Source organism: Fukomys damarensis, unplaced genomic scaffold (assembly GCF_012274545.1).
Source record: "Fukomys damarensis isolate Sample0158 unplaced genomic scaffold, DMR_v1.0_HiC HiC_scaffold_23, whole genome shotgun sequence".
Taxonomy (NCBI): domain Eukaryota; kingdom Metazoa; phylum Chordata; class Mammalia; order Rodentia; family Bathyergidae; genus Fukomys; species Fukomys damarensis.
Window position 1 is genome coordinate 16,599,148 of NW_022900935.1, and position 24,047 is coordinate 16,623,194.

A 24,047-nucleotide genomic window follows, 5' to 3' on the forward strand; every position below is an offset into this window, starting at 1 on the left:
CCCTGCCACTGCCAGTGGCCCCGAGAATGGCGGAGATGGGGGAAGGAAGGCAGGGGAGGGAGGAAACAAACAGATGCACCCATGTGATCCGATTTCATCTTTACCACAGCCCTGCCCGGCAGACTCCTCATTTTGCGAGTGTGGAAACAATAGCTCAGAGAGACCAAGTGTCTTTCCTGAGATCACACCACTACCTACGGGGAGCTGGGATTTCCCATGCCTGGGACTCTCAAGCCAACGATGCCCACTCCCCTCCGTGGCTGTCTGCCACACCGCAGGCGTGCGAAGGTTTCTTAGTATTTTCTTTAAATAGGCTTACTGCCTTTTGGTTTAACTGCATCTGTTTTAAAATGAAACTATGTTACTCCTGTAAGTGAAAAATATCACAGAATTCATGCGCTTGTTATAGGTACTTCTAATGCACATTGAAATAAATTTCTCACGCTACTCTGCCATAAAGAAGGATAAGCTTGAGACATTTCTAACTAAATTGTTGCACCTCGAGACCGTGCTCTTAAGAGAAGTAAAGCAGACACACATATTTAAATACTGTATTTTTTCTCTGGTGTGAGAAACTGAAAGTGGCAGTGAGGACCAAAATGCACCGTAGATGAGGGGAAAATGGGGAAAAAAATGTTCAAATGGGAAGGGGAACAAGGGAGGGAAGAGGGGAAAGGAGAAAAGGGACAAGAAAAAAGAGAATGGAAGGAAAAAATGGAAACAAACAAAGCCTTTATAAATAAGGAGGGGAAAAGGGAGGGGGAAATGGGGAAAAAACAAGCAAAGTAGATCATGTACAGGTACAAGCTCCTACGATAGATATATCAGTAAGTACAGCTAAAATGTGCCAATAAATACTTTGCTTCAAAAAATAAAATTTTATAAATCATTTGGGGGAATTCATTGAAAAAATCATACTCCCCCTAAAATTTCAAAGCTAATATTTATCTGCAACACAAATCAACTTCCCTACACACAGTCACACAAAGAATATACTTGTCGTCCTTAAAGACATTGCCATCTCCTCACTAACCATTCTGTAATAGCGTCAGAACTATTTTCAGCCATTAAGAAATTAAAAAGAGGGCTGGGGATTTAGCTCAGTGGTTCTGGTGCCTGCCTGGCAAGCAAAAGGTCCTGAGTTCAATCCCTGGTACCAAAAAAAAAAAAAAAAGATCGCTATCAAAATGAAAATGTTCATTCTCAAGTCACATAAAATTCTGCCACACACCATCAGTGTTTCATGCTTATCTTTGGGAACCGGCTCCATACCGGCTCTGGTTTTGCCAAATCATAATGCTATCAACGCCCATCATTTCTTATGGAATAAAATCTTCCAGTGGCTTCCTAGCACAATCAAATATGGAAACCTGAGCATGGACTCAGGAACCAGGATACTTTCTCAATCTCCAGTTCCTCTGGGCTTGCTGTTTCTTTCATTGCTTTGGCTATGGAGCCAGAAGGTGCTGGGCTTTGATCCTAGGCCAGATATGCTCATCATTGCAGGGCATCACTTTGCTAGGATGTCAGGTCTCATTCACACCCAAAATGAAATAAGAAAGGGATTGGCTGGGTCTTCCAGGCCAAATCTTGCAGATTCCCCTTGGTTTCAAAGACAGAGAAGGATATGATCAAGTCTCACAGCCAAGTTTTGTGGGCCTAACAGATCCACTCTTGCCAAGGGAGAGGGGCTTACAGACATTTTATAACCTATCCTAGGAGGGAAATGATGGACCACTGTGGTATCCAATCCAAACCCCATGATGTCAAGTGTGGGGGTGGGGCTTCACAGCACTTCCGGCTCTGCTGTCTGCTAGAAACTTCTTACAGGCATTTTGCTTTGTATTCCCTTCCTTTATTGCAGTATGGATAGTTTATGAGGAGGGAGTAAAGGTCTAAGTTAACTTGTTCAGTGGTCAAAGTTTATGAATTCTGACTTTTCTCAGGAGTGAGGGGAAAAAAAAATCCTGATTTTATGTACTGGGCATCCTGAGGTCCACAAAAGGGAGTTGGATGGAGGGTGTCCAGATTGCCAGGAGGAGTTATAGATCAGCTGGAGGAACCCCTCGCTTAGTGCCTGAGCTTGATCAGTGGCTCTGCTTAGCGGTGACTCTGTCCTGCTACCTCTGCAGGGCATAGAAAAAACATGCTTCTCCCTAAGGCTGGGATGAGGGACAGAATGTCAGCTCCCAGGACACATGTAGAGTCAGCCAGTCTGGCTCAAATCCCTTCTTCTTCTTTGACTTGCTGGGTCATTTCCCCTTTCTGTGCCTCAGTTTCTTCATCTGTAAAATAGGGGTAGTAATAGCACTTCACTCCAAGGCTTGTGGAGAGGCATAAAGGAAGTAATCCACATGTATGCTTAGGAGGAAAAGGATTTACTGTAACTAGACAGATCTGGGTTTGAATCCTGCCATTACTACTAACTACTATGTGATTTTGGGTGAGTGTCTAGACCTCTCCAGATTTGTTTCTTTTTCCTTTCTTTTTTTTTTTTTTTTCTAGTGTTGGGGAGTGAATCTAGGATCTTCCCATTCAGCCACATTCCCAGCATGGTCCCCCATTTTGTTTTTGTTTATTTGTTTTGAGACAGGGCTTCACTGTATTTCAGGCTGGTCTTGAAATCACTATGTAGCCCAGGCTGGCCTCAAACTCACAACAATCCTCCTGCCTCAGCTTCCAAGAGTTCTGGGATTATAGGTGTGCACCATCCTGCCCAGCTAGGATCTTCCCATTCAGCCACATTCCCAGCATGGTCCCCCATTTTGTTTTTGTTTATTTGTTTTGAGACAGGGCTTCACTGTATTTCAGGCTGGTCTTGAAATCACTATGTAGCCCAGGCTGGCCTCAAACTCACAACAATCCTCCTGCCTCAGCTTCCAAGAGTTCTGGGATTATAGGTGTGCACCATCCTGCCCAGCTCTTTATTTAGATATGGGTTTGGCCACTCTTCTGGCTCCCCAGGGCAGTGGTGAGCATCCAGGGCAGGTGCTGTGTAGCCCAGACCTGGCTAGGTTTCCTGGCCCCCCGAGTTGCAGTGGGCCTGTGGTCTCTCTGAGGCAGCTGTGGTCCCCCACCCCCTTCTCAGCCACCCCGCCCAGTTGTGACGCCTGTGCCCCTGCTGTCTGTGGCAGGGCGGAAGTAAGGCGGGCAGCTTGTAGCTTCCCCTTTTCTGACTAGCTCTGGGCGCTGGCTCCTTCCCCTCAGTGCCTCAGAGGAGGGGACGCAGCACCATGGCCCCCCGCGAGACTCCTGTCCGCCAGATCTGCTGCTGCTTTAATGTCAGGATCGCCACCACCGCCCTGGCCATCTACCATGTGGTGAGTGCGGCTGTCCCGGGGCTGTGTGACTGTGTGCATGTGTGTGTGTGTGTGTGTGTGTGTGTGTGAGACCCTAGACCTGCTGAGCCTCTCCGATGGGAGGACTGCTGTCCCATGGGTCCCTGGACAAATCCTTTCCCACTTCGTGTTTCAGTTTCCCCCTCTGTCAGATGGGGGAGGGAGCACAGCAGAACAGTGTAGAGGAGTCTTCCTTCCAAGCCAGGGTAACTTGTGTTCCCTCTGGAGATTAGTTCCTGCCTCACACAAATGGAGCAGAATGGCAGCCCCAGGGGTATTGCAGCAGAGGCAGCAGATGGGAAAGTGCTTCTGAGGCAGGGATCTGGGAGGAGCGCAGGCAGGGGTCGTTCCAGGATGTGACGCAGCCCAGGCCTAATTCCTTCTTCCAGGCTTGGACTGTTCAGAGGTTGGAACCTCTTCCTTGTGCTTCCACTGGGAGGCAGGGGGCTGAGCCTGTGTCCCTCAGCCCAGCCCAGGCCTACTCCCAGCAAAGAAAGCTCGAGATCCCAAGCTGACCAGTAGGGTGACGGCCTGGACCCAGCTCCCAGGGAGTAAAAGGGAGCAGCTCTAGGGATTCCTGTTTGGGCAGCGCTGTGCACAGTCTCGTGTGGCCTTTGTCTCCTGTCATCTCAGCGTGACCCTCAGGTCAGGGTTCCCCACCCGACGGGTGGTAGAATGTCAGGGTCCCTATTGTGCCCCGCCCAGATCCACATCCCACACCCAACTCCTGGCCATGTCCAGCTGCCCCAGCCCCAGGTATCTCCTTGCTAAGGCGGCTCAGAGCTTGTGGCTAACAGCTCTCTCAGGGCCCTGGAAGGGCTTCCTCAAATGGGCCCAAGGCAGCCGGCTGTGGCGGGCAGCTGCAGGCTGCTGAGAGCTGGCTGCATCCTCTTCGTGTCACACAGGGCGGTCAGGGCTGTGTCCGAAGTCAGCCTTCATGAGCTGCTGCTGCTCAGCAGTTAGCAGACAGCCTCTGATCCAGACTGCAGCATGCAAACCCTGGCTTCCCTGCTTCTTAGTTGTATAGCCTTGGCAGCTTACCCTCTCTGAGCCTGTTTCCTCATCGGAAAAATGCGGATAGAAATAATGCCTGCCTGATAAGGCTGTTGTGAGGTCAAGGAGATAATGCTTACAAAGCTCATAGAACAGTGTTTGGCTCACAGTGCTTTCTTAGGGATGTGCCAACATGCCACACTAATGCCACCAACGCACTTGGACCCAAGCTGTCGGATCCCCTGTTCCAGTTTCTGGAGGACCTCAGCTCCTGCCAGTGCAAGACCTGAGAGGCAAATGACATCTCGTCTGTCCCCAGATGAAGTCCTTTGGGCCTCCAGCCCCCGAGAGTGCAGCACACTTAGAAGGACAGTGTGGTGGGCAGAGAAGCCTGCAGAAGGTCCTTGCGTCCCTACCCCAGCTCTGCCCCTGTCTGTGTGGCCTTGGATGATCCTGTCTCAGCCTGGTTCCCCTTCATAAAGTCAGCGCATTGGGGAGGTGCTCATGTGTCGACAGCACAGGGGTGTCCAGTGTCTCCAGGGTCCAGGCAGGTCACGGGAGTGGCTTTGGAGGGCAGAGGGATCTGGGGGGCTCTTGCTCCATCCACCCCGGTGGCCCCCCTGCTTCCGGCAGTTGTTGCTACAGAGGAATGTGGGCGCTGGCTGTGGCACTTCTGACTTGTGGGGCAGCAGGAAGCTGCTTTCATGACTTGGCTGCTGATGCTTCAGTGTTGCTGACGGATGCCAGGCGAACGTCCTCCGCGTGGGTTTGTGCAGCACTACTGCAGATTTCCTCTTGAGTGTCCCAGCCAGGTCCTCACCTGTGAGCTGTGAAGCTAGGTGCAGTCCCCATGCACAGAGCTGGAGGCTCTGGCCGAGTGATCAGGGGCTCACCTCGGAGCTGGCACCGTGGACTGGAGGTGCAGTCTGGCCAGGGGCTGTGGACGGGGGAGGAAAAGTGCGTGTGCAAAGGTGTGTGTGTGTGGGACTTGTCCAGTGGCCATGCAGAGGCCAACTGGAGGCTGGGGGAGGAGGAGGGGACGGGAACTCCGAGGGGCAAGACAAGAATCTGGACCTTCCCTCTACTGCACCATGGCTATTTGGGGCAGGATAGTTTTTATGCATGTAGGAAGCTGAGCAGCATCTCTGGCCTTTGCCCACCGGAGGCCAACAGCACCGCCCCGCTTGCTGTCTGTGCCACCTAGACCTGGGGCATGATGGCTCCCACTAGAGAATCACTGCCTGTAATGCTAGTCATGGGGAGCCATGGAATGTTCTAGAGCCAGAGGAGGCCCAAGAACAGGAGAGTAGCTGGATGCAGGCCAAGCTGGTCGACCCTGGGCTGGGGTCTGCAGCTGACTCCAGTGGGGGCCTGTCTTCCTGTTCTCCTGGCGAGAGGCCCCCACTCCTTCCCAGAAAGGGCAGGGGCTGGGGACTTTCCCTTGCCCAGCCATTGGGTGGCAGGTGTACAGACAAGACCTTGAACATCTGCCTGGTTAGAGCAGCACAGTGCAGATGTGCCAGTTGCCCAGGCTGACTGTCATCTGGAGCCAGCCATGTGTGATGGCTTTGAGCTGTGAGCTATTTGTGGATGTGACAAACCCTCCAGGGAGGGTTAAATCGGGCCCTTGATGTCCTGGGAGAACGTCATGCTTTGCCGAGCTGTGTGGACGTTATTACGAGAAGTGGCTTTCAGGGCCCCGGCTTCTGGCACTGGGGGCCGGGATCTTGCTGGGGTGCGGGGAACATTCTCCGGGCACTCACACCTGCACACAAAGGAAGTGGGGGGACTCCCAGTCCTGGCTGGTCATCAGCCTCGAGTGTCCTGTACTGGTGGCAGGAGGTGAGGAGCCCCAAGGGACCCCTTCCTCTGGAAATCTCTCTCTCCGTGGCATCTCCTGCCCTGCACTCCTGGAATTCCATTTTAGAAATGTGTGTCAGGGTAAAAACTTACACCTGCTGTGATTAAAAAAAAAGTATACAGATTTCATCTGTAGAAACAGGATACGTCAAAGCCAAGAGAGGAGGAAATGCACTGACGCTAATCGTGTAGTCGTCTCTGGGCTATGATCTTGAATGCTCTACTTTTCCCATATTTGGTACAATAAACAAGTACTACTCCGTGTGTGTGTGTGTGTGTGTGTGTGTGTGTGTGTGTGTGTGTGTGTGTTGTTCCTGGAGACTGAATCCAGGGACTTCACACAGAAATACACCCTCATCCTCAGCCCTTTTTTATTTTGAGATAGAGTCTTGCTAGGTCACTGAAGTGCCTTATAATCTTCCTGCCTCAGCCTCCCCAAGTGCTGGGATTGTAGGAATGCACCAACCGCTGTGCCTGGCTACACATACTACTTTTCAAAGCAAACTGTTCATTTTTAGTACAGTTTTAGATTTATAGAAAAACTGTGGATGTAGAACAGAGAACTGCCATACACCCTTGGTGGCACAGTTGCTGTTATTATCTAGAGATCATGTTTTACATCGGTCAGCTTTCCTGGTGTCCTCTCCAGCCCAGGACCCCGCCTGGCCCTCTGGGGTACGTGCATCACACGAGTCCTCTGTCTGCTCAGCTCCCTTTGTGCATTGATGGTGCATCCATGCTCCTGGTGACCCTGACAGTTTCACTTCCGCCAGCTGGGCAGAATTTTGTTGACTGCCGCTCAAGGAGCCTTTGGTGATTTTCTTGTGACAAGACTGGGGTTTTGTGCATTTGGCTTTTTAGTTTGTTAGTTTGTTTGAGACAGGTCACTGTGCAGTTCAGCCTGGCCTCGAACTCATTATATAGCCCAGGTTGGCCTCAAACTTGCAGCGATCTTCCTGCCTCAGCCTCCTGAGTGCTGGGATAACAGGTGTGTACCACCATATCTGGTTGGACTGGAACTCTTGATCCTCCCGCCTCAGTCTCCCAGAGTGCAGAGATCATAGGTGTTTGTCACCACAGCCAGCTTAATAATTTTTGCTTGGGGTTGCAATCCCAGGCTGATCTGTGTTTTTGCGCAAATGTTCTGCTTTCCCAGTATGGAAGAACCTGTTGAGTGGAGCCCTGTTACTCCCAGAAAGGTTGGGCTGTCTTAGAGCAGCCCCAGGCCAGGGGCGGCTGACTGCTTCTCTGCTTCTGTCCTCTTCTGGAGGGGCCCCAGTCTGCCCAGGAAAGCTGTGACAGCAAGACAGATGACACTGCTGGCTGCGGGGGTCCCTGGGAAGGCTCAGGGAAGGCTTCCTGGAGGAGGTGTCATCCCCCAGGGAGAGCAGGGTTCACTTTTCCGAGTTCGATACAGGGCACAGCAGGTGGAAGGAGCGGTGTGCAGAAAGGTTGGGAAGTTGGTAGGTGGCCGTGGAGCTGGGAGAAGCTGGGAGCTGGCTCAGGAGGGTCGCCCTGGGTGTGGGCTTTACAGCTACAAGTAGAGGTCACTGCTCATTTTAGTGAGAAAGCATGGGCCCCGGAAGGACCTGGACTTGCCGAAGGCACAGGAGGAGGAGGAGGCTGGGGGCTGCCTCGGGCCTGCACAGCCTGCACACAGGTAGAGGAAATGAGCAGGGATGGACAGGAGCTTCCTTTCTGAGCCCAGGGCTGGGTTCTGACCTCTCCAGGTCATCCTTCCCCATGCCTGGTTTTCCACCATTCCTGTCGGCTTTGCTCCACCTTGGGAGTTTCCACCTCCAGGAAGCCCTCCTGACTTAGCCTCAGAACTCTTGGGGCTCTTCTGCCCCACTTTGGGGGTAGAGACTGAAAAGAATAAAGGTCCATCTTCATCACTCGATGGCTGTGTGATCTTGAGCAGACCAGTGCCTTTGTTGTCCGGGCCTCAGTTTCTCTATCTGCTACGTGATGAGGTATCAAGCCGAGTGGCCCCAGTGCAAGGGGGCTGCAGGCCAGTGCCCTGTGGTATGGGAGTTGGCTGCAGGGGCCCCATCTCTTTCGAAAGCTTGTCTGTTTGGGCCCTAAAAATGGACCCTTGGAAAGTCCCCTGGTGAGGGTCTGTGAAAACCTGTCACCTTCATGCCTGAGGGCCCCGGGCCGGACAGAGGCCTGGTTCTTCTCCGCTACTCTGTGACCTTTCTGGAGAGGACAGGCTGGTGCGGCCAGGGTGAGAGGTGCCGCCCTCCCCAGTGCATGGCCACAGCTTGGCCAGCAGTGAGTTGCACCTCACCCTCGGTCTGACACCGGCCTCTTGAGGAAGCTGTGTGCACGGGACCCTAGGGCTCTGAAGGGCAGGGAGTGGGGGCCTTGGGTCAAAGTTGGGCTCTTACCGCTACTCAAGGCCCAGCGGCCCATGAGAGTGGTCACTTTGCTGTGTGACCGTAGTCAGGCCAGGCCAGAGCCCAGGCTGGGTCTCATTTCCTCCCTACTTCCTGGTCTCAGGCTCAGGCCCAGCTGCTTCTGAGAATAGAATGGGGTGGTAGCCCCAGCTGTTGGGGGTCACCTTAGTAATGTCAGAGGGGCGTGGTTGGGGGAGGCATCAGCCAAAGGGCCTCCACAGTGAGGACCTCTTAGGTGAGCCCTCGCTGGAGGACAGAGGCTGGCCAGGCTGAGGCTGCCCTGTGAAGCAGGGGCCAAAGCACCCTGGAAGTGAGGCTTTTATTTTGAGCCCAGAGCAGTGGTCCGGAACCAGCTCTGAGCTCACTGTGAGGCCAGCACTTATCTCCCAGGGGATCCCAGCCTGACAGAAAGGGGGCACAGTGTCCTGTGAGGCAGGAAGTGGAGCACAGCTGCTTGGGAGAGGCTGGAACGACCTTGCGGTTTCGGTTTCCTCCCTTACAGGGGGGTGGTCAGTCCCCCCCACTGTGAGCACCTCCATGGTACAGAGGGGGAAACTGAGGCTCCAGGGGCTGAGCGACTGTGCAGCTGGTGACAGATAAAGAACAAGTCCATGGCCCCACTTTAGATGGGATGCGGGAGCTGCTGTCTCGCCCTGGAGGAGCCTGTTCTCTGAAACCCGGCACCCACACCCACAGATGTCGCTTTCACCTGCCAAACGGGAAAAGGGATAATCCCGAAGCTGCCTCTGACAGCTGGCCCAGGAACACCTGGCATCTCTCGAATGCGCAGTAGTAACAGGCGAGACAACACTCATTGTCACTGTCACGATTGTGGATCTTTGCCGTCAAGATCCCTGGGGAAGCGAAGGCTTGGGGAATAGTTTGGGGCATGGGTATTCAGGAGGTGGAGGCGACTAGGCCTTGGGCTGAGCCTGGAGACCAACTCTAAGTCTCCATACAGCTGCCCCTAAAAGGGGACTTGATGAGTTCCCCTGTGGGTACCTGTCCCCTTTCTGGGCTGGGGTGAAGACTGCCTCCCTGTCTCCTCTCCCAGGGGCACACTTGCTGGGAGGGTGCTCAACCCTGCACTGGCTTTCCCAGACCCCTGGCCTGGAGCCCGCAGCAGGGTTCAAGGCACAGCCGGTCCCGGGGTGCAGGTGGTAAACTGGTCAAGCCTGGTTGGCACCGCTGTGCTCTGTTGCTTTCAGGCAGGGTCTTTGCACACACCGCTGCTACTCCCGAGTGCTCCTACTGTACCAGAGTCCCAGCCCTGTACAGCCTGTGGAGCTGTGAGCTTCCAGCTGTTCTACGCTCTCCCTACCCACCCAGCTTCCCAGGGGGCGCGTTCTGTGCCCTGCACTCGATGACCCTGAGTGCCGTTCACCGGAGGGAGGGCCTCGGAGATTCTTGGATGCACCTCCCATACTCTGCCTTTGCTCATGCCCCTCGCTCTGCCTGGATGCCGTTCCCAGCCTTTTGGAGAAATCCGGGAGCCTGGCTTCCTCTGAGAAGCCTTCCCTGAGCCTCTCCCAGACCCTGTGCAGCAGGCCAGTCCTGAGCCCAGGGCACTGCGATCCTGTGTGTCCGGCGTCTGGCCTGCAGGCTCATGGACGGATTGGCTGTTTTCCTCTCCGGACCCCCCAGGTCTCCGAGTAGTCGGTGTCAGCCAGTCTCTGTTCTATCTCTGCCAACCTTGAACTAGCGCATCCTTTACCCATGGGGGTGTGTAGGTCCCGCGAGGGCACGTCCTGAGGCTCACTCACAAAGTAAGCACGTCCACGGGGCCTCGGCCAAGACGGAGACAGCAGCTGGGGCCCGCCGTGAGGACCGAGCGTGGCTCCTCATTGCTCCCCGGCCCCTCAGCTCAGGGAACCAGTAGCTGCAGGGTCCCATGGATGTGGCTTCTTTCTCAGCGGTTGTGGTTGGGGCTGCACCGCGCTGTGCAGGCAGCTCATGGGTAGCATTTCAGGGTGTGAACTGACCAGGGAGTCTGCGTGTTTCCCCACAGGAGGGCTGGGCTGTGACAAATGGTCCCGGCCCCAGACCAGCCTGACGTTCTGAATCACTGGGCTCCGCAGTAGACAGATGTGGCCTTGTTCCCTCCTCACAGCCCCTTTCCCACATGGATGGCTGCTTCTCTCTCTTTGGCAGCTGGGGAAACTGAGGCAGAGAAGTAAAGTGGCTTGGAGGAGGTCGAGATCTATGAGCCTGAGTCTAAGTAGAGGAGGGGACAGTGATATCAGGGTGGCAGTGGGGAAGGACAAAAAGGCCACAGATGAGAGAGGAGCTAGGCTCTGGGAGGTGAAGGCAGCTGGCGGTTGCAGCTGAGGGTGTCAGGCTGGGGCAGGGGTGTTGTGATGGTATCTGAGCTGGATGGAGAGGTGGCTGGGGAGATAGCACAGTGGGGGAACGGCTCCCGCCCAGCTGCCCTTGATAAGCTGGAACAGGAAGTGTGGGTGGTGGAGGGGGCTTCCTCTCCCTACTGATCCGTCGGGTGTCATTGCCTTCTCCCAGGCAGCCCTGGGAGACCCTGGGGAAATGGGGCCAGGTGAGGAGGAGGCCATCGTGGACATCTGACGTAATGGCCTCGGAGTGTGGCAGCCTAGGAGCCCCCAGTGGGGACCCAGGGGCGAGGTGGGCAGCCCTGAGATACGTGGCAGGCAGGGCACGGCCCCGGGACTCGCTCGCCAGCCGTGCTATCTGCTGGGGAAGGGTGAGGCTGTGCCGAGTCACGCAGGCAGAGTCCTCCATCCCAGCACAGCGGGGAACCGTCCTGAAGTTAGCAGATGGGGAAGTGCCCTTCGGGGCCCAGCCGCACATGGAGGGTTCAGATTTTACCCCGAGAGCCACACGGGGAAGGAGGGAGGTCTCCCCAGGCCTCCTCTGAGACTGCGGCAGGTCCAAGGTGAAGCTTCCCGGGAGGAAGTTGGTCTTTGAATCTAGAGTTGGGAGGGTCTGAAGTCGCCCCCACCCACGTGGTCTTTACCATCACCACCCTGCCATGTCCTCACTATGGGGTCGCTGTTCTGGGGCTCTCCTCGGTGTATCAGCCTGACTGTCCCCCGGCCACACTCGGGGTCACCCTGCCATCTCTGTCCCTTCTGTGTGACCCTGCTCTTTTCAGCTCAAGCTGCAGGGTGCTTCTCAGAGCCAGCAGCAAAGAAACCACATCTCCTGTGCCCTCGGTCACTTCCTCCCCTGCTCAGCTTAGGGAAGCAGAACAGGGAATTGAGACCAAGGAGGAACAGAGGAATGGGTGAAAAAGAGGAACGGAGAGTAGAACGGTGAGGGCTGGGCTGAGCAGGCTGGTGGCCGGCGTGGAGCTGGGAATGAGGGCTGAGCTGATTCTGACTGTGCACGCCTTGCTGTGTGACTGGGGGCTGGTCCCTGTCTTCCTCTCTGGGCCTCACTTCCCCATTAGTAATGTCTCCTCTCTTAAAGAAGGGACAGCTTCCCCTGGAGGGGTACAACATATCTGCATAGTCAGGCCCCGGGGCCTTTGCACAAGCTGTTGTCACTTAATGCTCTTTCTTCTGTTGGAAAGCTCTTATGTAGAGTATGCTCTGCTCTCTCTTGGCTTCCCTTGGAGACTGATGCCAGCAGGCCAGAGTCGGTGCTAGTCTAGTGGGGAGGCAGTAGGTGCTCAGTGTTTCTGGGGGAGAGGAAGCCGGCTTCTCCACAGTGCTGGCCCACAGCACCTGCCCTGCCCTTTTACCTCCCACAAAGGTGGGGTCCGAGGCAGGTCCAGGGATCACCCAATGTCCTGATGAGGAGCCTGAGGCCCAGAGAGGTTAGTTATGGATTCGGAAGCAGAGCTTGGATTGGGCCTGGGGCCGTCTGACACGATCGGCTCGAAGGCACTGTGTCACCTGCGGAGAGTGAAGGGGTGTGGGCAAGCTCAGGGCGCAGGCGACATCTGGGCGGCAGAGGTTGCGGACACCTTGGGGGAGGGAGGCCTGGAAACCCAGACTTCTGGGTTCTGGATCTGCTTGGGGACTTGGAGGAGCCATGCTGCCTCCTAATGGGGAGGACACAGCTTCGTGGCTGTGCTAGTGGAGGCAGCCTGCGCGTGATGTCCCACGGCTTGTAGGAGCTCAGGCCTCAGGGGCTCCTTTGTTCAGTGGCCCCAGGTGCAGGTAGAGGTGACACCTTGTCCAGGGAAACTGAGGCCAGGGCAGCAGCAAGTCAGTGGGCGGCTTCCTACCCTAGCTGCTGTCCCTGGAGCTCCAAGCGCCCAGGGTGGGGTGGCTGTCCTGGGGAGGGCAGGTGGCTGTGAGACCAGGAGCCGCCCCCAGTGCCTCCAGCCCAGCCCCGAGGGGATCCCTGGCTGGGGAGCAGAGTTACCAGGGTCCTCAGCCCCACAGCCACACGGCTCAGCCCGGGCCCTTGGCCTGGCGCGTAGGTTGGAGCACAGAGGTCTGCTTCTGTCCACCCCGCTTCCTGGACTGGGGGTACAGGAGCTGAGCCTCTCCTTTCTCCCAGGCCCGGACTGGCAGGCTCTGAGGTCACCCTGCCTGTGGCCTTGGGCTGGTCGCTGCTCACGGTACCCCACCTGCCTGGGGCTGTTGAGAAGGGGAAGTGGGGCCGCCGGAGGCAGGCGAAGGGCACTGTGCTCCGGCTGCTGGGGGAGGGAGACGGCCTCTGTCTGACTCACAGTGGGAGTGGGGTGGTTCAGGCTGTGGGAGGCCCAGGGGTAGGGGCTGCTGGGCAAGGCAGTGAGGGGTGGAGACACTGGCTTGAGTTCGAATGCTGGTCCTGGAAAGGACAGACTGGGAGGTGGGGCCACGTTTCTGGGCCTCTCCGAGCCTGGCTCCCTCTCTCACCTGGGAAGTCGGGGCACAGTCCCTGGCTTGTTCTGGCTGTGTCCCTTGGCATGAAGTTAGGCTGCATCAAGCCCTCTCCAGCCCCTTCCCAGGTCTCCAACCAGAGGACCTTATAAAACAAGCGGATGGAGGCATGTTTTTGAACTGGAAGTTGGGGTTGTCCAATTCAGAGATGTGCTTTGTATCTCAGACAGCCCTAGATTCTTGGGACTTTGTCTTTTCTTTCTCTCTCAAACTCACTTCCCCACTAATAATGTCCCCTCTCCTAAAGAAAAGACAGCTTCCCCTGGAGGGATACAACATATCTGCACAGTTAGGCCCCTGGGCCTTTGCACATGACATTGTCACTTAATGCTCTTACTTCTTTTGGAAAGCTCTTACATAGAGCATGCTCTGTTCTCTCTTGGCTCATGCTGTCCTCATGTTGTGCCTGGTGGATGCTCATGAGCTCTTTCTAAGCCCAGGGGCAACTACTCTGTGCTCTGCTTCCATACCCCCAGCGATGGAGAGCTCACCACCTTGCAGGGCACCAACTTCTGACTTGGGCTGAGCTATCCCCTACCTCCCTTTCCCTTTCTCTCGTTAAGGTGAAACTGAGAGGAGAGCAGGTGGGGCTCCTGCCCGGGTCTGAGCAGCAGCTTTTGTCTCAGGCTGCTTCCTGGGCACACCGCCACGGCCCCACGCAACTGCCTCCTGTGAGCGAAGCCTTTCTGGCCCCTCGGCACCAGGTGGAGGGGCAGCCAGAGCGAGCCTGCCGTGAGAGCCCACTGTCCTCCTCCACGGAAACTTGCAACGGCAAAGCTGACTGTGCTGAGCGCCTGAGCTCAATGCCTTGCAAACGCAGTGCATCCTGTGAGTGCCCCTTTCCAGATGAGAAAGCTCAGGTGGTTGAGTGACTTGCCCAAGGTCACACAGTGAGCTGGGTTCAAATCCACCTGACCTGAACTCTGGAACCACTCTTCGTCAGTCTTCTGGGCTGGTCCTTTCGGAGACCCAGAACAGGATGTGCTGCGGCAGGAAGACAAACCAAGACCTGTGACTGAGCTAAAAAAGAAAAGAAAACAAAACGAAACCCCACATAATCAGATAGGGGAAACAGGTGGTAGTTGTCTGTCAGCTGGGCATGAGTTGCCAGTACAAGGCTACCTAGAAAGCCAGTGTAAATTGGGCTCTATTAATAAAGGTAGAGTGCCCACTCGAAGGAAGGGGATATGTGTGTTGTTCTCAGTGTGAGCAGATCGTTCCTGGAGAATGTGTATGTGGTAGGGAAGGGTGGAGAGACTGCTGCAAGGACACAGACGTACAGGACCAGCTGAAGTCCCTCTGCTGGAAACCTTTAAGTTGAGGCTGCGTGGCCCAGGGCTCGCGTGTCAGGTGGGCCTTAGGGACCTGGACAGAGAGACCTCTAAGATCACAGCAGCTGACACACAGCGAGTGCTCACTACCTGCTAGGTTCTTTAATGGATGGCCTCATCTGGCCGCCTACGGCCCTACGAGGTAATTGTGAGTCATCCCCCCATGTGGATGTGGACACCGGGGCCGAGGGGACAGGTGTCAGGGCCCCGTGACTCTGGGACAGGCTGTCTCAGGGCTGCCCATGCCTGTGCTCCTGGTCCCCAGGGCGCGGGGCTCCACGAGGCCCAGGTGCTGTGACCAAGCCTGGTCCGGTGCCTGGCCTTCGAACAGGGCCCTCTCCCCGCCTCACACCAGACCGTCTGCCATGGGCACAAACAGCCCTTTCGGGGCTGGGCCTGATTCTGAGTCTCTCTTCACAGTGGCTCCTAAGGCGGCTATTAGAATTAGTCCCGTTGTGCAGATGGGGAAACAGAGGTACAGAGAAATCAAGTAATTTGTCCAAGCTCACACAGATGGGAAGAGACAGGCCAGGCTGACTCTGGAGAGGCCGCTTTCATTAGGGCTTCCCATCTCCCCAAGACCCCGAGCGCACGTGGGGCTGATGGTGCTGTGTTCTACCCCCAGGTCATGAGTGTCCTGCTGTTCATCGAGCATGCAGTGGAGGTGGCCCACGGCAAGGCGCCCTGCAGGCTGTCCAGGACTCTCTACCTCCAGATCGGTGGGTCTGGGACAGCCGCCGGGAGGGTGCGGGCAGGGCCCGGCTGGGCCCGGGCTGGCTCCGGTCTTGCCCTGCTGGGGCCCTGGAGCCTCTGTGCTTCCCTGCAGATGGTGCCGTCCCTCTTGCCCCTGGCATCTCTGGCGGTGACAGCAGAGGGTGGCACCTCCGCGCATCTGCCAGCCCAAGGAGGCGGCCCACCGCTTCCCAGCACGCGGGAATGCCATGGAAACTCCTGCCTGGCCCTGTGGCCTCCCTGACCTCCCACCCAGCCTCTGTTACACCATCGGGGGCCTGAGGAGCTCTGCTGTCTTTTTCCCCTCGAGGCTGGGGATGGCACGGGGCAGGCTGCATTTTCCTGTTCACACTAGGTCCCCAAGTGAGCGGCTCCCGAAGTGTGGTCCTTGGAGCCTTGCTGGGGTCCCACGGCACCCCAGACCCCTCAACCCTCCATTCCCTTTCAGCGGACCTGGTCTCCAGCTTCCTGCTCATCACCATGCTGTTCATCATCAGCCTGAGCCTGCTGGTTGGGGTGATCAAGGTAGGCAGGGGCCCCAGGGGCCCCAGGTGCCCCCTGCCTCTCCCGTTCCTGTTGCAGAGGGTGGGGAGCTGGGCCTCTGGGGAGCCCACCTGGGCCCTAGAGATCCTCACAGCCTCCTTCGGGGGCCTCCCTCCTTGCAGGGAGCCCAGGCTGGTGGGCTGTGCTGGTCAGTGCGCTGGAGAACTAGCTGGTGCCCACATCCTGCTCTGCCCGTGTGGGCAGGGATTTTGAAAGAGAAAAGCGGACGGCTGGCCTTGAGGCTGGGGACAGGGGAAGGCTTTGTCACCAGGGATGGGAGCCAAAACATGGGTGCGCAGGTGCGTCCAGCGCAGTTCCCAGCAGTCAGCAGGCCCTGGGGCCCAGAGTGGGACTCACGATCTGGAGACTCCGAGCTCCTGGCCTCACTGAGGTAGACGGGTCCACAGAGAGACAGGGGCGTCCGATGTGACGGCCTCAGGTCCTGGCCCACGGCAAGGCCAAGGGAGATAGAGGCAGGCAAAAGAGGAGCCCCTGTCCCTTGGCCTCAAGGAGACAGGAGGGCAGCCTCACCACACTGCCACTAGACAGAGTGTCGTTCTTCCTGGGCTGATAGGTGGCCAGGCACGGGTAGGGTGACAGAGAGGGTGATGGTTTGGTTCTAGTCTGGAATGCCTCCACCCTGCCTGAAAGCTGTGATTCAGCCCTCTAGAGCCCCGTCTCTCTTGGAACTCAGGCCTCACCCACCTTAACTTCAAGTCCTCATTGCACAGGATGGCTGCAGAGGCTCCTGCACAAAATCAAAGTGTCCTGCTAAGAAAGTGGAGCAGGCTGTCCCCAAGGACTCAGATTCAGTTGGGTTTTCCCTGTCACCACCTGAGTGGTTTTGGACACCCATATGATACATTAGGAAACCATCCTTTCTGTGATTCGTCCCCATCTATGGGTGCATATGCACGAATATGGGTCACTCCCTTTCAGCTGAAGGACAGGGACTCCAGCCAGGTCTCCTGGAGCTCTTCCTATGACTTCATGCATCTGGCAGTAGCTGACAGAGGAAGGTCGTTGTCACGAGGGCAGCCCCTCAACCTGAGCTTGAGCCAGTCCTCTTGCCTCGAGGATCTGGCCCCTGCTCTCCAGCCTGCTCCTAGTCACCTTCTGGATGTAGGTCCGGTGTCCCTTCTCCAGGATGTCCCCTCTGGCCCTGGTGTCCCTTTCCCAAGGTGTCCCCTCCGGTCTTCTCTGTAAAATGGGCACAGGATTCTTCCTTACTGCATTCCTGGACAAACTGAGGTGCTTCTTGGAGAGCCCCAGTAGAACGGGATAGTCCCTGAGGTCCCCTGAGACACAGAGACACCTCTCCTGTCCTGGGATGTCACTCAGAGGAGTGCGTGGGCCCAGGCTTGTGCCAAAGAGCTCAGCAGCCAGGAGGGAAGGGGCACATGGGCCGTGAGGGAACTCTGGCTGCCTGTGAGGGCCTCAGTGACAGTGTGGTTCCCACTTTCCAGAACCGGGAGAAGCTCCTGCTGCCCTTCCTGTCCCTACAAATCATGGACTTCTTGCTGTGCCTGCTCACCCTGCTGGGCTCCTACATTGAGCTGCCTGCCTACCTCAAGTTTGCCTCCCGGACTCGGCCGGTGAGTACCAGCCAGCTGAGAGGCCGGGAGCCAAGGCCAGGTCAGTCCCGGCTGGAGTCCTGGGGCCGGAGCTCCCAGGTCTGTCCTGGAGGCGGTATCTGCATGCACTCTCATGGCCTGTCACGGGCGGGCTCTAAGGGGAATGAATGCAGGCCTTCGGCATCTTGGAAGTGCCCCTAACTGCGGGCCATGTGGCTCTGTGTGAGTGGGACCCAAGGCAAGGCAAGGGCGCCTTCCTGTGCAGCCCCAGCCCCAGTCCCCAGACAGATGGCAGCGGACGGCCAGGGCCACCGGTGACCAGCACCCACGGTAGGATGGCAGTCTATGCCACAGTCCCTCTGGAGTTGCTTTTATAAGTCCCTGCCTATTGTCCTTGTTGAGACCAAGTGCTCTGTGTGGGAGAGCCCTGGCCTGGGCATCACGAGACCCTGGTTCCAGTCCTGGGTCTGCTCCCAGACCTGGGTCACTGACTGTGACCATCAGGGTGTCCCTTTCTGTCTGTTCACAGTGACCCGAGAGCGGCCAATGTCACTGGCCGAGCAGTCCCTCGGGGAGGTCCGCATGTGCCCACAGTGGCTGCGCCTGCCTTGCTGGTTTTCACTCTTTCCCCTCCTCTTTGTCCTCCCCAGGGTCCCTCCAAGGTCCCCTTGATGACCCTGCAGCTGCTGGACTTCTTCCTCAGCATCCTGACCCTCTGCAGCTCCTACATGGAAGTGCCCACCTATCTCAACTTCAAGTCCATGAACCACATGGTGAGTCCGGGCAGAGACTGGCTGTGTGGTCCTGGGCGAGTTACTTCACCTTCTGTGCCCTCCCTGTGTCTCAGGCTTGGCTGCCCGGAGGAAGGCTCCTGTGAGTGATTTATTGAGGGAGCGCTCTCAGGGAGAAACGTGTAAGGAGTGAAGGAGGCAGGTTCCAGGAAGGGGAGGAAGTCCATCAAGGAGCAGGTGGCTTTGGGAGCAGGCCTGCCTGATCCCAGGGGGCTCTGGCCTGGGAACCACACGTGGAAATAATGCTAATTTTTTTTTTTTAATTTTTTTTTTATTGCTGCCTGAAAAATTACTCCCACATACCAAAGGTTAGAGCAACGTACACTGGTTATTCCCCACTGTTTCTGAGGATCAGGATTGGGAGTGGCTGGCCCCATGGTCCGGACTCAGGGTCCCTCGAGGCTGCAGCCAAGATAGCGGCCACTCTTGGCCCAGTCCAAGGGATCGCATCCCAGATGGCTCCTCGAGGGGCTGCCGGTGCCTGGTCTCCGCTCCTCACCATGCAGCCTTTAGTAGTGTTGCTGACTGTCCTCATGACGTGGCTGCTGCCCTCTACCCCGACTCAGATGGTCCAAGAGGGAGAAAGAGGAGAGCAGGCAGCAGCGTCCTTTATTTACGTCCTTGTCCAGGATGTCACACACCGACATTCTGCCACATTGTGTTGGTTAAAAGTGAGCTGCTAAGCCTAGCCACACTCAGAGGGGAAAACAAGTCCGCGTTTAGGAGGGAGCAGCATCCCAGAATGCATGGATGTATTTGCCAACCATCCCAGAGATTCTCTCCTCAGGGCCTCGGTCGGGGTGTGACAGCACTGGGTGGCTCGCGTGGCCACATCTTCCATTAGTAAGGGCTCAGGGTGGCTACGGGCAGCCATTGCCACCTGCTGGAGATGGGGACCTGGGAGGCCGCAGCCACACCTGCTCCCTGGGGTTGCCACCTGCCCGATGGGGCTGACCGGTCACACCTGCCTCCTAGGGTGGCTGTGGCCGGTGACTGGGCGATGGTTCTGTCACCCTGTGGTCCTGTGGGTATGGAGTGGGGTTTCCTGGGTATGGGTGATATGGCCCCGCATTCGTTGCAGAATTACCTCCCGAGCCAGGAGGGCATGGGCCACAGTCAGTTCGTCAAGATGATGCTCATCTTCTCCATCGCCTTCATTAGCGTCCTCATCCTGAAGGTGAGTGGCCCCTACCCGCCTTGTAATTCCCAGGCCCACTGTGCCTGGATGTCGGGGGGCAGGCATGTGTGTCCTTGCTGTCTCCTGCTCTGCTGTAAGATCCTTTCTGGCCCCTCTCACGCCAGCTCCTCCCCTTGGGGTTCTTGGGGACACCCATGAACTGGACATGGTTGTGTCCAGGCCTCAGAGGCTCAAGGCAGCACCCAGAGAGGCACTGGGCTCAGCTTTGGGCTGATCTGGTGTGAGCCTGGCCCATTCTGGTGGCTGTGGGGTCAGGCTCCGCTGGCCTCTCTCTCCGGGCCCCAGGTCACCTAGCAGGGTTCTCGGAGTCTCGCTTGGCCCGCAGGAGTTTTGTGGGACCCAGGCACCATGGTGAGACAGACCTGAGGTCACGAGAACAGAAGTTTGAGGAGAAGGGGGAGTTGTAGTGTCCGGCACAGAGCACAGCGTCTGGCTCAGCGTCCAGTTTGGAGGGGAGGTGGTGGTACAAGGGAGTGTTTGGAGCAGTTTGAGCAGCCAAGTGACACAGCAGGAAAATGCAGGAGGTCAGCAAAGCCAGGGCTTTCCATCTGGGAAAAGAGGTGGCACAGGGGGGCATGCTAGCCATGTGTAAAGGCCCAGGCGGCTCAGGGAATTCTGGGATGCTGGAGGCTGCAGCCAGACCGGCCGTCCCTCAGCAGAAGGATGTTAAAGCCGTGCTTCTTTGGTGACGAGAGGAATGCAGGACCATTGCAGACACTCAGAACCACAGCTGAGCTGAAGAAGACCCCCAGGCAGCTCGCCAAAGCCCACAGCCCCCCCAGGGGCACGGCTGCACGGTAGCATTCCCTCCGTCTTCCCTGCAGCGGGGTCTCCAGGTCCTGCCTTCCATCGAGGCCCTGAGCCATCTCTGCTCGCAGAGGACGCCACCCTGGAGGCTGCACTCGGTGCCTCTGCACATCCCTCCGGGGCTGTCCTAGCATAAATGTACTCACGAGCCACCAGGAAACCTTTCCGAAGGCTTCAGGGGGAGACAGACTTAGGCTGACACAAGCCCAGCTCAGCCCTGACTCCCCCACCCTCGCTCTCCAGCCTTTGTGCCCTGGGCTTTCACTGTTTCTGAGCCCTGCCAAAGGGCACCATAAAACAAGACCTCCCAGATGCTGGACTTGCTCCTCTCCCTCAGGGGCAGTGGGGCCAGCTGTTCTTCCTGGAGCATTGGCCCCTTGGGACTCCTTGGCCCTTGTCCGTCTGAAACCTCCCTCTATTCTCACTTGCACTGCTGGGAGGAAGCGGTGCAGACAGCTAAGCTGCGGACCTGCGTTTGCTTCCTTCACTTGTGAGCACTAGCGCTGAACATGCTGCTGTTGCTTACTCTGAAAAACAACACACCCGAGGCCCTTGTGAAGAGGACCTTGCCCACTGTCCACTCTGTCTCAGGACGGGCAGGGTCCTCTGGAGTAGTGAGCTCCCCGTCAGAGCAGCAGCAGCTAGGTGCTGCCTTGTGGGGTGAGCACCGGCCCCTCGGGAGGTGCCGGCATCTGTCCAGGCTTCTGGGCAGCAAGTAGGACAGCTGACCCCGCCTTTCTGCAGGTCTACATGTTCAAGTGCGTGTGGAGGTGCTATCAGTTCATGAAGTACGTGAACTTGGCTGCAGAGAGGAGCGACTCCAAGCCGCCCCCCAAGGTGAGCCTGGCTGCCGTCCAATCCCAGCTCTACTCCTCTCATCTTGTGCCATCTGGGGCTGGTTCCTTTCCCTCTCTGGACCTGGGTTCCTCCACTTTTACGATGAATCAGGAGAAATGTGAACCTCTCCAGCTCTGATCATAGCCTACTTCGTTCATTCATTCATTCAGCATTTACTATCTCTCGCTCCTTTGGTTTTGTATCCAATCCTGGGTGCAGGGGATACCAAGACACTCCCTCTGCCCTAGCGGCATGCAGAGTCCAGGCGAACCCAGGAGTAGATGCCATTGCAGCTTGGTGGGAAGCACAGGGACAGAGGTGATATCTGGGGCATCGGGGGAGGCTTCCTGGAGAAGGCGATTCTGGCCTAGTCTTGTCTGGTCCGTGGGTACAGTCAGCTGGGAAACAGCTTCCCAGGGTGAAGATAGGAATGGCTTAGGAGTCGCTGAGGGTTGGGTTACTCAAGATATTTCTGGGTGCAAGTGGCAAAGACCTAACTCTACCTAGCAAGTACAAAAGAGAATTTACTCGCTTGCAGAACTTGCGAGACCAGAGTAGGTGTGGGTTCAGGCCCGGTCGAGTCCTGCTGTGGGGATATGATTTCATCCTCTCTTTCTCCGGCCTCTCTTTTGCTCATTTTTGGTCCCATTCTTGGGCAGCCTTCTCCTTCATGTGGCAAAATGGCTGCCAAAACCCTCAGGCTGAGCTCCTACCCTCTCAGCTATACCCCACCAGAAAGGGGACTACAATGCGAATGGCCCATCTCGCTTCCTGTGTCTTTCCCCAAACCCACAACTCTAGCCAATGGGGTGAAATTCTGCTTTGAACAAGCAGGCTTGTTTGGGCCTGCCCCCTGGAGCTGTGGGATGGGATCAGTAGATACAATTGTAGCTGTTGTGGGTTGCAGTACTGGGGGTTGAATTCAGAACCTTCACACTGACCAACATATCCAGCCTTTAAAATTTTTTTCTTTTACATTTTGAGACAAGTTCTCTGTAAGTAGCTAAACTGCCCAGGCTGGCCTCAAACTTGCAACCCGTCTGGCTCAGAGTGCCGGGGTTATAGGTGTGCACTACCACACCTGCTGGGACCAGTTCTTTTGGGAGCACTCTGATTGAGACGGTTTTCTTGAGGGAAGTGGGGCGTTGTTACAAAACATGGGGAACCTGCCTCTAGCAGGCAAAGGCAGCTGTTCCCAGCAGGACAGAACTGCTGTCACCGTGTTCCCACAGGCCAGGTTCTGGTCTCTCCATTCCATGTTGGGACTGTGGATCCTTCTTGGTAACTCTCAGCCCTCTGTCTCTCTTTCCCAGGTGGTCCTGCCATCCTACGAGGAAGCCGTCTCCCTGCCCTCCAAGTCTCCTGAGGGTGGCCTGGCGCCACCCCCATACTCAGAGGTGTGACCCTTGCCAGGACCCCCAGCCCTGGTGCTGGGAGGGGCAGAGCTGCCTTGTAATCTGCTTCTTCGCTTTGGGGGCTCCCATGGCCCCCGGCTGACTTCCGGACAGTCTGCTTGTGTCCCCTCCCTGTCCTGCTCCTTACTCGGGGCCTAGGGGATTCAGACTGGGCCATCCCTTGGGCTGGAAGTTTGCTTGGGTCTCAGATCCAGCCCGACTCGCTTATTTCCATCAGCATCTCTTCCTCAGAGGATTGATCATTCTAAATTGATGAATTCAGTTCAACAACCATCAACCTGATCAGTTTCACTGAGCAACTGCCAAATCAAAAAGGCGGATCAGTAAAATACTTTGGCCAAATAACAGTCTTTCGCACTAATTTGTGAGTAGTTGTCAGTTCACAAGGGGGTGGTTTAGCAAAGTCCTCCTCAAGTAGACACCCCCACACCCCCAAACATAAACACACCATCAACTTCCTCCAATCGCTTGCTTAAACAATTAGCAATTCAGCCAACCATCTGTTACTGGGAATAGCGATAAATAGAATGGTGACGAAATTCAATCAAAAACTGAAATATCCACCAAACTATTGAATTCAGACTAACCCAGCACCTGGCCACCAGCTCTGGTCCCTGTCTGCCTGGGAGTGGCTGGAGAATTGTTAATTCAAACAGTTGCTGGCTGTCAGCCTGTTTCAGGAAAGAACAGTTGTCTTCATCATAAAACAGTCACTTCAAACACACAATTGTTTTGTTAGAGAGCTGGCACGGACAAAGGCTGTCTTGGCTGCTCCTCGGTCTGGGCTCGGTGTGGTCACAGTGGCGGATTCTGTGCCAGTGTGACCTTGCCTGGAAGCACCAAGTGCCAGTCTGTCCTCCAGCTGAGGCCAGGCACAATCCAGCCCTGAATCGGGCACAACTGTCTGCTGGAGTAGACTCGACCATCAGGTGCAGAGAGGCAGGCAGAGCCTCTGGGTTTAGACTTGGCTGTGGCTCCTGGAGGGGTGGGGGACTCAGGGGAAGGTGCTGTCCACACACCTGCTCCAGGACAGGTCCTTGGGTCTGTCAGGGTGCAGGGAGAGGGCAGGCTCTAGGGGCTCCCACCGTACCTCATGTGCTGCTTTTTATGTGACTGGGAAGGCTTTCAATAAAACAGCAAGAAGCTTTGTTCTGACTGGTGTGGTTCTGACAGACAGTGTAGGGGGGAGTCTGGGGATTTAGCTCAGTGGTGCTGTGCCTGTCTTGCAAGCGTAAGGTCCTGAGTTCGATCCTTAGTGCTGGAAAAAAACAAAGGAACAGACAATGTAGGAGAGCCAGAGGCTGCCTCCAGCCTGCCACAGTGACACACACACACACACACACACACACACACACACACACACACACACACACACGCACATT

General features: G+C 56.3%; 1 protein-coding gene across 1 annotated transcript; it reads left to right on the forward strand.

Moving 5' to 3' along the window:
- The first annotated feature begins 3,178 nt into the window (after nt 1-3,178).
- Laptm5 (lysosomal protein transmembrane 5) lies at nt 3,179-23,007 on the forward strand. Its single transcript, XM_010621623.2, has 8 exons — nt 3,179-3,320; nt 15,394-15,487; nt 15,949-16,025; nt 17,510-17,638; nt 18,268-18,390; nt 19,490-19,585; nt 21,158-21,250; nt 22,564-23,007. Exons 1-8 carry the CDS (start codon nt 3,234-3,236, stop codon nt 22,651-22,653), a joined length of 789 nt encoding a protein of 262 aa, XP_010619925.1. The 5' UTR covers nt 3,179-3,233; the 3' UTR covers nt 22,654-23,007.
- The last annotated feature ends 1,040 nt before the right edge of the window (nt 23,008-24,047 follow it).